We start from the raw sequence: 16,850 nt of genomic DNA, 5'->3' as shown, positions 1-16,850 counted from the left end.
GAATGGGAGTCAGGAGGAATTTATTATGGGCCGAAGGAATTGAGAGGGGAATTCCCTGAGATTTAATGGATGGGATGCCTGCCATGACACTGGAGAAGCTTGTCCATGTGTGGAAGGGAAAGGGGGAAATACCCCCAAAAGAAGGACCACCTACTTGAGATATTACCAGGGCAGAACCTAAAGTGAGCCTGCAGAAAAACACTCCCTCAGCCCCAGAGGGAGATCTAATCAACTTGAAGTCGGGAAACGAGACGTGCTGTCCCCAGTAAGTGAGCTGGGGGATGGTGGGTGGGTCTATGTAAGGAGACTCACAGAGAACAACCAAGGAGGGGATTTAATGATTACTTTCCCCCTTGGTCCCCTTAAAACGCCCATCACCTTCTTAGTAGATACCGGGGCTCAAATGTCAGCACTTTGACGAGATGTTGCCGACCGCAATGGGATAGTTGCTGACAAGAAACAAATATGGGTAACCGATGTATTTGGAAACTCTCGGCCCCAGGCAACTGTTCAAGTTAAGTGCTGGTTGCCAGGAGATGAGACTGTGATAGAAACTATAACGATATTGGGACCACTACCAACTAACATTTTGGGACTAGATTTGCTGAAAGGATGAGCCTGGGTGGACTCAAGAGGAAGAGAGTGGGTGTTTGGTCTCCCCACCGTGTTTGTATGACTATTACGGCCTGCACCTGAACTACCCCCTTCTAAGATTGTTAATGTCAAACCTTACCCGTTCCCCCTACGGGCAAGAGAAGGGATCACTTTGGTGATAGCTGAATTATGGGAGCAAGGGATAGTTGTTCCCACACACTCACCTTATAATTCCCCAGTGTGGCCAGTCCGTAAACCCAACAGAAAGTGGTGATTGACCATTGACTATTGGCGCCTGAATGCCAACACAGCCCCCTCAACAGCTGCAGTGCCTAACATAGTTGAGCTAATTGCAACCATACAAGAACAAGCCCATCAAATTTTAGCAACTATCGATGTAAAAGATCTGTTCTTTATGGTCCCTTTGCAGGAAGCAGATAGAGATCGCTTCGCTTTTACTTGGGAAGGCATGCAATTCACTTTTACATGTCTCCCCCAGGGATATCGGCACTCGCCGACAATTGCTCATTATGCGTTGGCTCAAGAGCTCACCAAAATCACTTCTGCAAAAGGAGTAGGTAGGTATACCAGTACATTGATGATGTATTGATTGGCGGCCCTGATACCAAAGTAGTGGGACAGACCCAAGCAGAGATAATTACTCACCTAGAAAAATTAGGACTCCAAATTCCAGGTGAAAAGATACAACTCCTATCTTCTGAAGTGAAGTTCCTGGGTATCTGGTGGAGGGGTGGGACAGTGTGCATTCCCCCTGAAACCTTAACTACCCTCAAACAGGTTAAAATGCCTAGAAATAAGAGGGAACTCCAACATGCCCTAGGTTTGCTAGTATTCTGGAGGAAACATATTCCCAATTTCTCTATCACAGCCCGGCCCCTCTATAACTTAACATGCAAAAGAGCTGCTTGGGACTGGACCCCCATTCATGAGGAAGCTCTGAAGCTGTTAATCTTTGAGGCTGGGGTATATCAGGCCTTAGGGCCAATTCACCCAACAGATCCACTCCACATCAAGTGGGGTTTTACAATTCACAGACTGTCCATACATATAACATCTTCCTTGAAGGAGTACCTTTCCTTCACGCTTGACAGGAGTCGCTTCCAGAGGCTGAGAGCTTGTGTCCCTTTTCCAATTGCCTTGTCAATGCCACCTTCCCTGGCAAGTGATCCCAGCTGCTTGGCTTCCCTACCTTCTAATTCCAGGCTACTAGCCCCATTCTCCCAGCATCCAAGCAGCCAGGTGATAATGTGCTCACCTGGACGAGGGCTGAAATCTTTTCGCATATCCCGCAGCTCACTCAGGGATAGGGATCGGGTGATTACCTCTGGTTCTGCCTCTTCCTCCTGTTCCCATGATGACCCTGGTTCACCTTCATCCTTCTCTAAGTGAACTGATTTTTTTGTATATTTCTTCTTCTGTATGGGGGCAACTGATACTGGTACAGGTTGGTTTGCTGGTTCAGTTGTAGTGCCTGAGAAATTGGGACGTGACAAAGGTTCACTTGAATAGTTGTAATGCTGTCTTAATTTTTATCCCTCTATGAAGCTAATGTAAGAATCTGGTTTTGGGTTTTATGCTTATGCAGTTTAACTGTATTTATAAGATATTTTAACTGTATAAGATATATTCTTATTATTTATTTCAGTTGATGAAGTAGCATGCTCCTTTTTAATCCGTTAAGAGAAGCTTATGGAAAAAAGGCAGTTTTTAAGAAACATGTATTACCTAAACTTTAGATTTAGGGTGTATGGGATTAACTAGTTAAATCTGGGTTTCTTGCACCATTTTACGTATCTATAACTTCCTATCAATGTACATACAGGTACTCCTTATGAACCCTGTGACTGATAAATGTTCACTATCTTTCATGATTGTTTGTAAACATATTCAAGCTAACCATAAGCATTTCTAAAACTAATCAAACATTTTTTTTGAAGCACATGAGACAAAACTTGTTATCTTCTGTATGGCTTCTCTTTTAGTGCTAATATTTATTGTGTTAAAAAAAGTGGCTAGAAAACACATCTATTGCATTGCTAAGAATTTGGGATTTGTGAGGGCTGATGGCTTAAGGGTGGCTGTATGCAGTATATTGTGACTCATCTTCTATTTGTTAGAGCAAGCTTTACTAAACAGTAATCTGCTGAATACTTCAATTGAAACAATTGAATCCACTTTCAATAAGTTAAGGATTTTTTTGTTTATGAAAAGTGAGTCCCAGTTATTTCAATTACTTCTAGGTGGATTTTTGATACATATGTTTATCACTTGTATTCCCTGTGAGGTTGGAAAACAGTGTTTGTGAGAAGGTAATTATTTCACTCATCTGGCTTTTACTTTTCATGGCTAAGTTGGAACTGATTTCAATTAATATCATACTTTTAAGACATTTGTATGTTGAATGCATAAATATTACAACAGGATTATTAGATTAGGTCAATCTTGGTTTCTGCTGAGAACAGTCAGGTTTCTGATCTAATTTCAGTGAGTCAATTTTAAATACTGAACTTAAGAGTACACTTAAAAATATGAATTTGAGTAGATACCTCTGTAAATCTGGGGTACCTGAGATAGTACCTGATGGCCAGATTGTTATGTACAGAATGTGGGCAGTTAGGGTGCAATTAGCAATTCTGATAACCAGTATGGTCTTGAAAACTGGACATAGTTCTAATTGTGATTGCAGCAGTACTTTGAACTAAAGGGCACAGTTTATTTCTGTAACAACTTCTTTGGCATCAATCATCTTGCAGTAAATATGGAGTAGCAAAATCAAAATACTGACTTTAAATAATAGTTTTTATTGCTGTACTGATTGTCCCATTGGAATAGTAGTTTAATAGTCTATACCTTCTGTTACATTAATGCAAAGGAACATATCTGACAGCTGTATTGACTGAAGTGTTTTACCTTGGGAAAACCAGCATTTTCTAGGCTTGGATGATTTTTTTTTTGGTGTCTGTTAACTGTCTGTCTTATTACCATCGAACTCTTAAAGATCTTAAAAATTCTTATCTCACCGGCAACCAATGATTAAAACATCGACTTTATACAAGTTTGTACCAAATGCTATTACATGTGGAACTACATGTGTACAGTGAAAGCAAGCAGTATTATTTTTGAGCTATATTTAGTCTAGGAATAGAGTTTAAAGAACATTAAATTGGTGACTTCAGCTTTGGACTTAAATGGTAAATGGTTTTGTATTTGAATCCAACATTTGTTCAAACATCTCTCTTGTACTGCTTGTTAACTTTTAACAGGATTTGCTTTGCTTCTCCCACATTCTCTTTTGGTCTCTCTTCATTTCATGCAGAATTCTTGTTTGCTGTTCTCATGTTTCATAGTCCTTTACATGAAAATGTATACATGTCTTATTTTAAAAGTGCTTTTAACTTATTTTAAATGATGTCTGACCTTGGTTTGTTGCTTTTTTTAATACCATTTCATTTGTAGATGTCAGTAATTAAATTGATCATTTACAATGTCATCAACACTACTAAGTTAAACATAGCAATAAATAAGCCTGTTTCAGCTTCTCTGCCCTGTGACCGTTCTAAAATTTTATTTCCAAGAGGATACATGTCTAAATTTATTTTCATAAATGTGGTGTTAGATGTTTTCTAAACTAGTGATACCCTGTTTATAAATCTTATGAAAGATGTGTTGCTATTCTAGAGTACTGTACTTAAGTCTTGTTACAGTGTGGTTTTAGTTTTTTCCTTTTTTTAGTATTGTCTTGACTGCTTTTGAAATGTTTTGAAGTAGTAATTAAACTTATATTTTGTGATTATTTTTTTTCTTGGTTTTTAGTATTTGAGTCCTTTGTGCTATCCAGGAGGCATGTTTTAAAGTGGTTCAGTTCACTAGAAACTAGCATCATTTCACAATCCGTCTGCTACCAAGGAGCTTTAAAAGCTCAAAGATTATTAATTGAAAAATCTTTTGCCTATTAAAATAATTTCCTGTACTTAATTAGCTTATGCATCAGACTTTTATAAAAAAGCTGTAGAATAGGCTGTTTACATCATCTTGCATAGTTGGTATAAACTTAGCAGTTATTAATGTAGTTTGTTATAGACAAGCCAACTAGAAATGCTGTAACGTACTCCTTATAGTGCAATACATTAAAATGTCTTAAGTTTAACAATTGTTATTCAGTCAATAAGTCATGTGTTTTATAACACAAAATGTAGTAATGTTCTTAAGACAGCTGTACTTTGTGGGAGGGGGGCACTGTGTAATAGAAAATTAAAGTATTCTGTTCATGTTACTTGTTAACATGCAGTAAAGGGTAAAGCAACAAGGACTTAAACGGAGGCTTATCTGTTTTGACAAAATGCCCTCTCTCCAAGCAAATGCCTTACTGGCTTGTCTACTGACCCTCTCAGTTTCAAATCACTTATCACTACACAAATAAGTAAAAATCATAGTAAGTTACTAAGTCTAGACTAGGGCAAAGTGTTGAACTAACAATATAGCCTGTAAGTGGAGAAAATTTTGGTATAATTAAAGTACTGCCTCTATCAGACAGTGTAAGAGAAGTTACAAAGCTGGTACAAAAGCAGTTAGCTTGACTTCTGGCCAGAGTTCCAGATCTGGAAGTACTGTTACAGTCATGAAGATGATTTAAGGGATTGGAGCATCTGTCATGCAAGAGGCTGAGAGTTGCAGTTGTTCAACCTGGAGAAGAGAAGGCTCAGGAGGGATCTTACCCTTGTGTACAAATACCTAGTGGGAGGGTATAAAGAAGATGGAGCAAGCCTTTTCTCAGTGGTGCCCAGTGACAGGACACAAGAGGCAGTGGGCACAAATTGGAATATAGGAAATTCTATTTAAACATAAAACATTTTAAACTGTAAGAGTGGTCAAACACTGGATCAGGTTGCCCAGAGAGGTGGTGGTCTCCATCCTTGGAGATGTTCAAAACCTGACTGGACACGGCCCTCAGACACCTACTGTAGTTGACTCTGCTTTAAGTAGGGGGCTTGGACTAGACAATCTCAAGAGGTCCCTTCCAACCTTAACTATTCTGTGATTCTATAATCACCTGCCTATATAACCTGCCTGTCCCTGTGGCTTACTGCATGTGTGACCACCTCTAGTCTTAAACTTTAATCTATGTTAATGCAAAAAAACCCAAAACCTATTCACATCCTGGCTTCTGAAATATCTTAAAGTTTTGTTTGAAAGTTTCCCTTTTACAATGTTGAGGGGTAAGAGTGCCTTCATAAACTGGATTTGACTTGGAATTTGTGTTAAAAGTTCCTTGGCTTGAAGCAAAGTACTATTTAAGAGTAGGAATATAAAATGGTGTGTGTATTTGTAGTGGTAGATTGTGCTAAGTTTGTTACCACCAAATTCTCAACTAGAAGATTACTGATGCAGTTATTATACAGCATCACTGAAAACTTCCAGTTTAGAAGCAGCTTTTGTTTCTTGTATTTTGAGGATGTAAGCTAAATATACATTGATCACTTGATGCTTGGGACTTTAGTTTTTCTTGAATGTTTCTTAAAGCAACCAAGATACCTACAACTACTTGTAGCTATCACAGTTGTCATGCCATTCTCAAATTTCACATTGTAAAACCCCTACAACTTCATAAACTTAAACTTCTGAAACTTCTTCTCTTGCCTGGAACCACAATGCCACACCCCCCAGCCCTTATTCTTTCCATTAATGCAGTCACAGAGGCAAAGGGGAGAAAGGAGGTAACAGGAAAAAAGAAATAGCTGCTCTTCTAGTTACCTTCCCCACTGCACCCCCACACTGCTGATATGATCTTAAGCCTGTGTTTCTGTAGGGGCAAGTACTAAACTGAGTGTTTAATTTCTGATACAAGTCTGCAGTAAGATTATAGCTGCATTCTTCCAATTCTATTGCTTTCCCAGAAGCAGAATGCAAGTTAATTTGTTCCTCTGTACCTTTAGCTATTACAGTAGGCCATCATGGGAGATAGTGGCTGTATTTCCCATCGCTAGGAATGTGAGCTGAATAAGTATTTATACAATATATTTACTGTAAAAACACCAAGAATGTTTAGATCAAATCCATACCACATTAGCAAAACATGAAAATTGAATCACTTCATTTGGACAGTGTTCAGCTGAGCAAACATAATAAATATAAAAATCTGAGCAGTCGGTTTCTGGCATGTTTAAGTTCCTCACCAGCTTGTGGGGTCAGGTCAATGTTCTTGAATGGTTGAAGGTTCCAGAGATCTTGCAAACTTGTTGAAACTGCACTGATTTTTGCAGGAGCCCATGTCTAATGCTTAGTATCAAACACAACTTAGACAAGTAGAACTGCATTAATACAGCCATAATTTTCTGGACTGTTTGTTACTTGTGCATATTTCCCTAAAGAGAATAGGGAATTAAATGTCTACAAAAGCTTGAAGTAGTTTATATAATAAATTAGAATTTTTTATGTTTGCAAGTTCAATCCACAAGTCGCTTTAGAAGCGTAGGAAATTCCTGTTCCAAAACTGAAATGCATTTTGAAATCTAAATGTACTTGCTGCTGAGCTGCAAACTTAGGTTCTCAAAATATTTTATTCAGACTGTTTTTATAAATGTATCATTTAGAGTTATGGGTACATTAAAAAAAATAATCATAGAATAGTTTGGGGTTGGAAGGGACCTCTAAAGGTCATCTAGTCCAACCCCCCTGCAATGAGCAGGGACATTTTTCACTAGATCAGGTTGCTCAGAGCCCCATCCAACCTGACCTTGAATGTTTCCAGGGATGGGGTATCTACCACCTCTTTGGGCAACCTGTTCCAGTGTTTCACCACCCTCATTGTAAAAAAATTCTTCCTTATATCTAGTCATAGGTTCTGCTATAGTTCAAGTCAACCTCGCTGTTAAAAGAAGTCCATCTCGTCCTACGAATATACTTCTATACAGAACTTTCACTGAAAACATAATACGATTGTTCATAGTTCACATAGTTAGGTCTTTATAGACTTGTAGCACTACTTAATGCGAGACATAAGCAAGCAAGTTAAGTCTTTTTTTCTGAACTTCAACTAATTTGATGTTGAAAGTGTGAACTGAAAGCCTAAGATTAAAACTTAAAACTTGCATTTATAGAGGTGCCTAGGAGTTGCTTCTACTACAGCCCAAACCTAACATTTAACAATGGATCAATTATGACAATTTATAGGACGTGGTCTTGACAATACATCAGACAATAAAGACTTAAAACTTTTTAAAGTAGTTCTGCAGTAGAGCTAGTTTAACTACTTACTTACCCCAGATAACTTTGCCCCCTTCTGTCGCAAGGCCAAGCTCACTCATGTTCACCTCGATGATGGTACCTTTGGTAATTACACCCAGTGTTGTATACAAAGGAAAAGAAGGATTCTTTTTTACACCAAGGATAGGTAGGCAAAAAGTAGCTTTAAATTCAGGATGTGTCATGCGTGCCTTCTTGAAACGTAAGCCCTGTTGCATAAGGAGTGTTAGAACAAGTTAATATTTGCTTTAAGCCCTCACGACTAATCTAGCTTAACACTTTTAGCATTGTGTCCTCAGCTTTATATGTTTTAAGAGACTGGGAAGAATGAAACACCTAGAATACAGAATGCTATCTGCCTACTACAGAATGCCAGATTTGTTTAAAAACCTGATTAATGACAAGATAAAGCTTTCTATGTGTATTTTCAGGATGCCAATTTTTAATAGTAGTACAAGAAGAATACTTGCTACCTCAGATGGCTTCTGTTCCATGAAGAAATTAGGAGTTTATGGTAAAGCATTTAATAGTGCTACTGTTTTTTAAGACTAGAAATTTTTCCTTTATTCTTGTAAAACTGAAAAACCTCTCACATACTGTAAAATATTAAATACCCATCTCTCATAACACTTTCTATCTAGTGACCTGTGCTTTATAAAGGGGACTTTACCACTAAGTACCATAACCTTTTCTGCATCAATAAAAATCTATCCAAGGCTTCTGTGTAAGATGACTGTCAAAATAGTAATGAGGTACAATCCAACAGGCAGCCTGTAATAGTGATTCTGTTGATTCTTCTAAGGAAACAGGAACAGGTATTTATAGAAAAAAATACACTATCTTAGTGAATCTAATTTTTCCTCCTGTGCACTGCCAGGCAGCTAGAGCCCACATGCTGTTCCTGCAGCCATGTAAGAAAAGGCCAGGCTGGAGGCATAGCATTTCCCTTGCATACGGTCACCTCTGTGCTTCAAGCTTACTTAACAAGCCACAAGGAGGGAGTTCTGGAGTCCTAGAACAGAGTAGGCTTCTGCAGCTGACAGAATCACAGCATCTTGAAAAAGACAGAAGCCTCCAATTTGAAAAGCTATTCAAAGTACCTCTGCTAAAGACCTTCCCATGCTAATTTGACAGCTGGTAGCTTTAACTCACTGGCATCATCTGAATTATGGGAGTAAGAGTTGAGATATTTCAGTGCAGATTGTGACTGCAGGGGCATCTCCCCACCCTCAGGCTATTCTAAGTTTAGATTTCTGCAAGGAAACTAATAAGAATGTTCTACATCAGTAATAATCAAGTGCATTATCATAGAATAAAGTTTCCTTACCACAGGAACTCAAAGTGGTAAGTCAAAAGAATTATTACTTAAATGTTCTTTAAGTCTCAAGAACATTACCATTGGTTGAATGAATCATTTGTATTTAGGAGGCTTCCTAGTAAAGCCATCTCCAATAAAACAAACTTTTGTAACTGTTCTCTTCCAGGCCTCCTCCTTTCTCTTTCCTGTACGAATCACTTTTAAAACTTCTGTTTCTCCTTGTGCATGGACCTTTGGCACAGGAACCTCCCATTTCCCCTGGAGGGGAGGGGAAAAATAAGAAAAAGTCAATAGTCTTACATGCAGCGCTGCTACATGAAAGGGGACAACCAAAGCATAAAATAAAATTTCCCTAAAGTGTAGTGGTAGACCATACTTTTTATACAACTCATAGCTACTTATTTTAACTAGCATTAAAGTTAGGAAAGATCAAGATATTGCATATGCTTACTTTGTCCTAGATTATTCAATAATTCAAGGTTTCAGATTTTGTACAATATCAATATTTAGACTTTGCTTATAGGCTGTAAGTCACCCGAGCATCAGCAACACAAAGTGGTCATTGTCACAAGTAATAGTAAGTATCTGAATTTTATTACAGTTACTTACAGCTTTTTCTTTTCTGTTTAATAATGTTAGAACCTTAGCCCAGGACTGGCCCTCTCTGTCTAGCAGGTATGCTGGTACAGCTCCTTTAGGTGTTTTTTCATCATTCTTTTCCTTTGTATTTCTCTCTTCATGCATTTTAATGCTGCAAGGAAAGAAAAACAGTATTTTTAAAACCCACTCAGTATTAAGAGTAGGAAAAAAAAGTACATTTTTAGATACAATATCCTTATAACTTAGCTTGTACCTGCTCAAAATTTTCTTTTAAAAGAGATATTTGTAAACAAGTACATGTTTATACTTAAGGAATAATCCTAAATACAATACTTTTCAAGGTAAACTAGTAATTTCACTTAATATAACAATCAACGGACTACACAGTGCATAAAAGCTTGTCAATTCCTGTCAAGATAGGGACACGAGACATTCATCTTACTGAGGAATTTCTGAATGGCTTAGAACAAGCAGCCTAACTCTCACAGCCAAGCACTTTGAGAGATAGTAGCCTTCCTCTCTGAAAAAAAAAATAACATAATACTACTCTTCTGAGATTTGATGGCAATGATTACAGATCTGAGGAACATGTGTGTATGAGTGTAAAACGGGTCATGTTTCATTCATTTGGATGGGGGGGAAAGACCGACAAACTAGTTAAGAAACCCAATACCTTTACAAGTAGCAGAGAAAAACAACTGTCTACTCTTGAAAAACAACAAAAACAACAGGGTGGATAGATATTAAGTTCATTAGCAATAAATGACTATTGTTAATAGCTTTGATTCCAAGTTCTAAACAAAAGAGAACATTCTCAGAAAAATGCTTCTGTTTATCTGTGCTTGATATTGTAATTTATCCTGGAAGACAAGCCTCATGTTCTGCTCAAACACTGTGTATGTTACTGTACTTTTTCCATTAACACAGTTTAAAAAATGCCTGCTGTCTCTTACTACACTAATACAGCTGTTGCTGTAAAAAACCTTAAGTAAATGCATTCATATTTTTTTCGTCATAATTACATCAGTCATCGCTACTACTAATTAACACTTATCTTAAGAAATGCTTTTAGGAGCAGAATCGTTAACTGCTAATGGTAAACATCCATTAAGAGAGTGTCATGGTTTAACCCCAGCCAGCAACTAAGCACCACGCAGCCGCTCACTCACTCCCCCCCCACCCAGTGGGATGGGGGAGAAAATCGGGAAAAGAAGTAAAACTCGTGGGTTGAGATAAGAACGGTTTAATAGAACAGAAAAGAAGAAACTAATAATGATAATGATAACACTAATAAAATGGCAACAGCAATAATGAAAGGATTGGAATGTACAAATGATGCGCAGTGCAATTGCTCACCACCCGCCGACAGACACCCAGCTAGTCCCCGAGCGGCGATTCCCCGCCCCCACTTCCCAGTTCCTATACTAGATGGGACATCACATGGTATGGAATACCCTGTTGGCCAGTTTGGGTCAGGTGCCCTGGCTGTGTCCTGTGCCAACTTCTTGTGCCCCTCCAGCTTTCTCGCTGGCTGGGCATGAGAAGCTGAAAAATCCTTGACATTAGACTAAACACTACTAGCAACAACTGAAAACATCAGTGTTATCAACATTCTTCACATACTGAACTCAAAACATAGCACTGTACCAGCTACTAGGAAGACAATTAACTCTATCCCAGCTGAAACCAAGAGAGTATCCACCCCTTATTCTATACCATTGACGTCATGCTCAGTTCCCATACCTTTAGTTACATCCTGGTCAATCATCATCACCTTTCCATCCCTTTGAGACATATGAACAATGATATGATATATATATATAAAATATATATGTATACACACACAGAGATATCATTCCTTTAGTTTATGGGTTATGTTCATAAAATGTTCATTGAGTTCACTTAGTTCCTGACTCTGGGCTCCATCTGTCATACCAGTCTTTCTGGGCAGCAGGGATGGTGCAAAGTCCTCTCAGTCGGTAGAGCAGAATTGGGCTTCAGTGCAGTGTGACGAGCAGGTGACATTGGACGCAGCAGGAGGATGGTGTGCACTGTTGGATTGTTGCATGCTGGAGTCAGTTCTGATTCCATCACTACTGCGCTTTGCTCAGTTTTATCACAGTTCTTTCTTGCTTGATCTAAGTAATTCTTACTATAGTACTATGGATTTGCATATAACAATTATAGTAATGATAACTGTGGTGGGTTGACCCTGGCTGGATGCCAGGTGCCCACCAAAGCCGTTCTATCACTCCCCCTCCTCAGCTGGACAGGGGAGAGAAAATATAACAAAGAGCTTGTGGGTCGAGATAAGGACGGGAGAGATCACTCACCAATTACCGTCACGGGCAAAACAGACTCAGCTTGGGGAAAATTAAATCAATTTATTACCAATCAACCAGAGTAGGGTAATGAGAAAGAAAACCAAATCTCAGAACACCTTCCCTCCACCCCTCCCTTCTTCCCGGGCACAACTTCACTCCCGGATTCTCTACCAACCCCCCCAGCAGCACAGGGGGACGGGGAATGGGGTTTACGGTCAGTTCATCACATGTTATTTTCTGCCGCTTCATCCTCCTCAGGGGGAGGACTCATCACACTCTTCCCCTGCTCCAGCGTGGGGTCCCACCCACGGGAGACAGTCCTCCACGAACTTCTCCAATGTGGGTCCTTCCCACGGGCTGCAGTTCTTCATGAACTGCTCCAGCATGGGTCCTTTCCACGGCATGCAGTCCTTCAGGAGCACACTGCTCCACCGTGGGTCCCCCACGGGGTCACAAGTCCTGCCAGAAAACCTGCTCCCTGGGCTCCTCTCCACATATCCGCAGGTCCTGCCAGGAACCTGCTCCAGCATGGGGTTCCCATGGGGTCACAGCCTCCTTTGTGCACCCACCTGCTCTGGCGTGGGGTCCTCCATGGGCTGCAGGTGGATATCTGCTCCACCGTGGACCTCCATGGGCTGCAGGGGGACAGCCTGCCTCACCATGGTCTTCACCATGTGCTGCAGGGGAATCTCTGCTCCAGCGCCTGGAGCATCTCCTCCCCCTCCTTCTTCACTGACCTTGGTGTCTGCAGGGTTGTTTCTCTTACATGTTCTCACTCCTCTCTCCGGCTGCCGTTTTCCCTCTGTCCCAACTTTTTCCTTCTTAAAAATGTTATCACAGAGGCGTTACCACTATCACTGATTGGCTCGGCCTTGGCCGGCGGCGGGTCCGTCTTAGAGCTGGCTGGTATTGGCTCTCTCTCGAACACAGGGGAAGCTTCCAGCAGCTTCTTACAGAAGCCACCCCCTGTAACCCCCTCCCGCTACCAAAACCTTGCCACACAAAACCAATACAATAACATATAGTAGCAGAGTTATATAGCAACTAATATCATACAGTTCAATTCTGGCTATTCTCACCTAAAATCAAACCCCCTTGAGGCACACATCGGACTTCCCCGTCTTTTCGCATCACCTACCAAGTGCACCCAGGCCCTTGAGCAAGAGCAATCCCACGAATGGGTTTACCTTTGCCTGAGGCAGGAGTAATCCACACCGTCTTCCCTAACATATTTTTTATGTGCACTTACAGGGACTTTATCCCCTTCTACAGTACGTTAAAAATTCTGACTGGGCAGGGCCACCCTGATTGGCAGATCCTCTGGTGTTGACTAACCAGGTGGCTTTTGCTAAATGTGTATCCCAATGTTTGAAGGTTCCACCCCCCATTGCTCTCAATGTAGTCTTTAACAGTCCATTGTATCATTCAATTTTCCCAGAGGCTGGTGCATGATAGGGGATGTGATACACCCACTCAATGCCATGCAATCCACCTGCCCAATATGCTGCTCTTCGGGTCAGAGACCCTCGGCTGACTGAACCAATGCTGGACCCAGGATCAGTGAAATCTTTCTCTCTTCCTTTTTCTCTCTCTCTGTCTTGTTCTCTCTTTCCTTTTCCTTTTCCACAATCTCTACACCTCATCCCCTTAAGAAATAAAACCGTTGACCAAGTCTGACACTAAGAGCGGATCCAGCCACCCCTGGGCCCTTCTCTGAGGAGTCTAGAAAGCTCTGAGAGACTGAATTGTTATCTCGAGCTGTTTGTCTCAAAGATTGTTAGGTGTGAGAGAGTGGACTGCCATCTCAAGCCATTCATCTGAAGGATTGTTACTGCTTATCTCGAGCCTTTTGTCTCTGGGATAGCCTGTCTAAAGAGGACATTCCTCCGTCCATAAGGATGATTACTAGGCCACTGAGGCATCCAGTAGAGGAAACGGGCTGAAGCTGACAAGCATGCAAGAATGTGGAGGCTACCATTCTCATGGAAACTGTAGTCTTTGAGATAAGGTACTGGTTTCTGGTGTTGATCACGTGAAGGTCGTGTGACAGACGAAACCTGCAGCATGTGAACAGTGCGTGAACATTATGTATGTGCATACATCATCGAACTATGCCCTATAAAAAACCGTGGAGACAAGCCGTGGTGTGCACCCACCACCGAAGAATTGAAGACTGAGGACCAACGGGATGCCACTGGATCCATGGTGGTGACTATCCTTGCAACTCTATTCCGACTGCTTGCTTGACTTCTGCCTTTTCTTCCATTCTATCCTATCGCTACTATTTTCTACTTTTGATACTTTTGATAATAAAAGCTCTTCTGGGTATACGACATTTGACCTCGTTTGTGTCTTAATTTCGCTCTTGGGATCATATCAAAACCTTCCCCGACATTGGATCAGGACAAAAGCAAGGGGGTCTGCTCTGAACCTCATGACTCGACAGGAGGGATCTCCTCATTCCCTGAATTGATGTATATGGTTACCCTGGGTTACACGGTTTACATAAGTAGTCTCATGCCAATTCCTGTTGTGCAAAAACCCGCCACCTACTATTATGCCTCCCCAGTTCAGTTTGCTTCTGTCATGATGTTACGGATGCACGACTAACCAAATCCAACAGGTGTTAAAACTCAGATTTATTCTTCAGCAAAAGTTAGTTAGAAGTCCGGTAACATTTTATAAAACCACAGGCTCAATGATGTAAAGAGAATTAATACTACACGGCCGACTTAAGAATCCCCAAGATTTAAAGTGATGGCTCAAAATGCGCGTATCGCTCACCTAAAAGCTGAGGGCTCTCTCCCTCGAGGAGTTACCTGGGCGGTGCCCCGACCCGAGGGGGAGTCCCCGACTGCAGAGACCCGCTGCTCCGAGGAGGACTGCCAACGTGTCCTCGGCGGGACCCCGTTTATACCCCCTGCTTGAATCTGACTGTGGTCATTTAATTCTATTGGCCCTAGGAGGGTCACCTCTGGAATTGTACCTAGGCACATCTCGACTGGCCAGTTCAAATTTCAACCTGCAGGCCTCCATGGGTTTCCGTTCCCCTTCTCCCTTCCTGGAGAAGTTTCGTTTCTGCTGGCCGGATGGGGGGGGCGGGACTGTACTGCCACAATCCACCCCGTGACCACAGTCATGATTCAACTGGTTTCTTGGAAGTGGTGGTACAGTCACCTCTTGCCTCCAAAGTTAAAAGGGGTGCAGTTGGGCGAGTTTGACGCTCATTTGTGGGTCATGTTCCCTTCTGGTCTAGAACTAAAGTGGAATATGAACACAGGAATATTCAGTGTATGGACAGTTTAAAGGAGTATTACTTAACCGTTAGTACAGGCTTTACTACCAAGCGTTTTGATAGAAACTTATTGCAATATAGATTACCGTAATCATAACTACAAGCATTATTAAAGATTAGAGAAGGCTGGTCGCCCACCCCGTGAAAGAAAATCTGAACATATCAAAACTTTTCCCAACCAGTTGGTCCCTGGTACAGAAGCAATTGCCTCTGAGTCTCTTGCCGTATTCTCTCATTGATTTAGTCTTGAAGCCACATTGACACATTTGGAGTGAACACAGCAGTTGTCCATTGACATGTTCAAAACTTTATAAGACCCTTCTCTTCTTTGGCATCTAATCCAATACAGCCCAATTTTGTAGTCATTTTACCCGATATGTTATAACCGATTGTTTGAATCCCCAAATTGTTAGATGTAGCATTGGCTAAGGTTGATAGCTGTAAACTCGGTTCTAGGGTGCTCTATCGATGTTCCTAGAGTACCATACAGTTGCCCCCATGGAATTTCCGGGCATAGCGTAGTACCATTCCAAATCCACCCCGTGATCCCATGGGTTACTTGGAGGATATAGTCACATCTGGTGTTTCATACTGAACTAGCATTTACCACACCTGGTGACCAACTATAAACAACATGAGTATAACCTCCTCCCCCATCCAATCTGAACCTCCAACTATAATTGTTACATTGCTCTCATGCGAGCTCAAGGACTTGCGATATATTAATGTCCATCATTTTTGCCACGACATTATCATCCAGATCTTCACCATCCACGCCTGTCACCGTCATCACTGTCAGCAAAGGACTGGAATGACTCGTTCCTTCATGGTCCTGTAAGAAAGCACAAACTAGGCCTCGGTCTTAAAACTGGGTGACAGGGGTTAGAAGTCCGGGATTATCCACCGGGCACTGATGTGGTGAGTCTTTCCACTCCCATGAGATGGTCTCAGAAGACCAATGTAATCAACCTGCCACGTGCTCCAAAGAGCCTTGCCTTGTCCGATATGCTGGGACGGAGCTTGGTTTGGGTAATTAGCTTTAGCCTTATTCGGCATTGCGGGCAAGCTGTAAGAATTGACTTCACAGGCTTTCATAGACACTGGCCAACCCGAGATCGGCATTCATAATAGAGATCTGCTTTCCCTGAGTGGCCTCGTTTGATATGCAACATTCTGCTAGTCTATCCCAATCCTCCTTCTCACTGGTGACCATCCTGATTTGGGCCAGGTTGTCCACCTGCTGATTCCATTTCGCAGCTGGGGTTCCATCCCGAGCATGTCCCTTCACCCATCCCACCTTTAAAGGTCGGGATCTCCCTACTGCCAGGAGATGTTGCCAGTCCCCTGTCCTCCACACTTTCACATGACCTACTTCCCACTTACTAGATTCCCACTGACATAGCCACTCTGTAGCACCCTTAAAGGTTGCGTAAGAGTCAGTATAGATGATGGTAGC

At 41.3% G+C, this 16,850-nt stretch overlaps 2 protein-coding genes across 2 annotated transcripts in view; one reads left to right on the top strand and one right to left on the bottom strand.

Moving 5' to 3' along the window:
• The window catches only part of LOC121232406 (soluble lamin-associated protein of 75 kDa-like), a 42,797-nt gene extending 37,004 nt beyond the window's left edge, over positions 1-5,793 (top strand). Inside the window, exon 14 of the mRNA XM_041121216.1 lies at positions 1,938-5,793. Within this exon, the coding sequence (XP_040977150.1) occupies positions 1,938-1,970 (33 nt within the window). The 3' untranslated portion in view covers positions 1,971-5,793. The remainder of the gene's footprint in view (positions 1-1,937) is intronic.
• An 820-nt stretch (positions 5,794-6,613) lies between these two features.
• LOC121232793 (ribosome biogenesis protein NSA2 homolog) lies at positions 6,614-10,885 on the bottom strand. The gene is given in 4 exon segments (XM_041121258.1): positions 6,614-6,977; positions 7,874-8,066; positions 9,254-9,433; positions 9,785-10,885. Coding segments are annotated over 4 exon segments (576 nt in total). The 5' UTR covers positions 9,920-10,885; the 3' UTR covers positions 6,614-6,909.
• Positions 10,886-16,850: the final 5,965 nt, after the last annotated feature.

Source organism: Aquila chrysaetos, chromosome W, assembly GCF_900496995.4.
Source record: "Aquila chrysaetos chrysaetos chromosome W, bAquChr1.4, whole genome shotgun sequence".
NCBI classification, from domain to species: domain Eukaryota; kingdom Metazoa; phylum Chordata; class Aves; order Accipitriformes; family Accipitridae; genus Aquila; species Aquila chrysaetos.
Note: the sequence above shows the minus strand (reverse complement) of the source record. Positions and strands in the feature narration are given on the sequence as shown.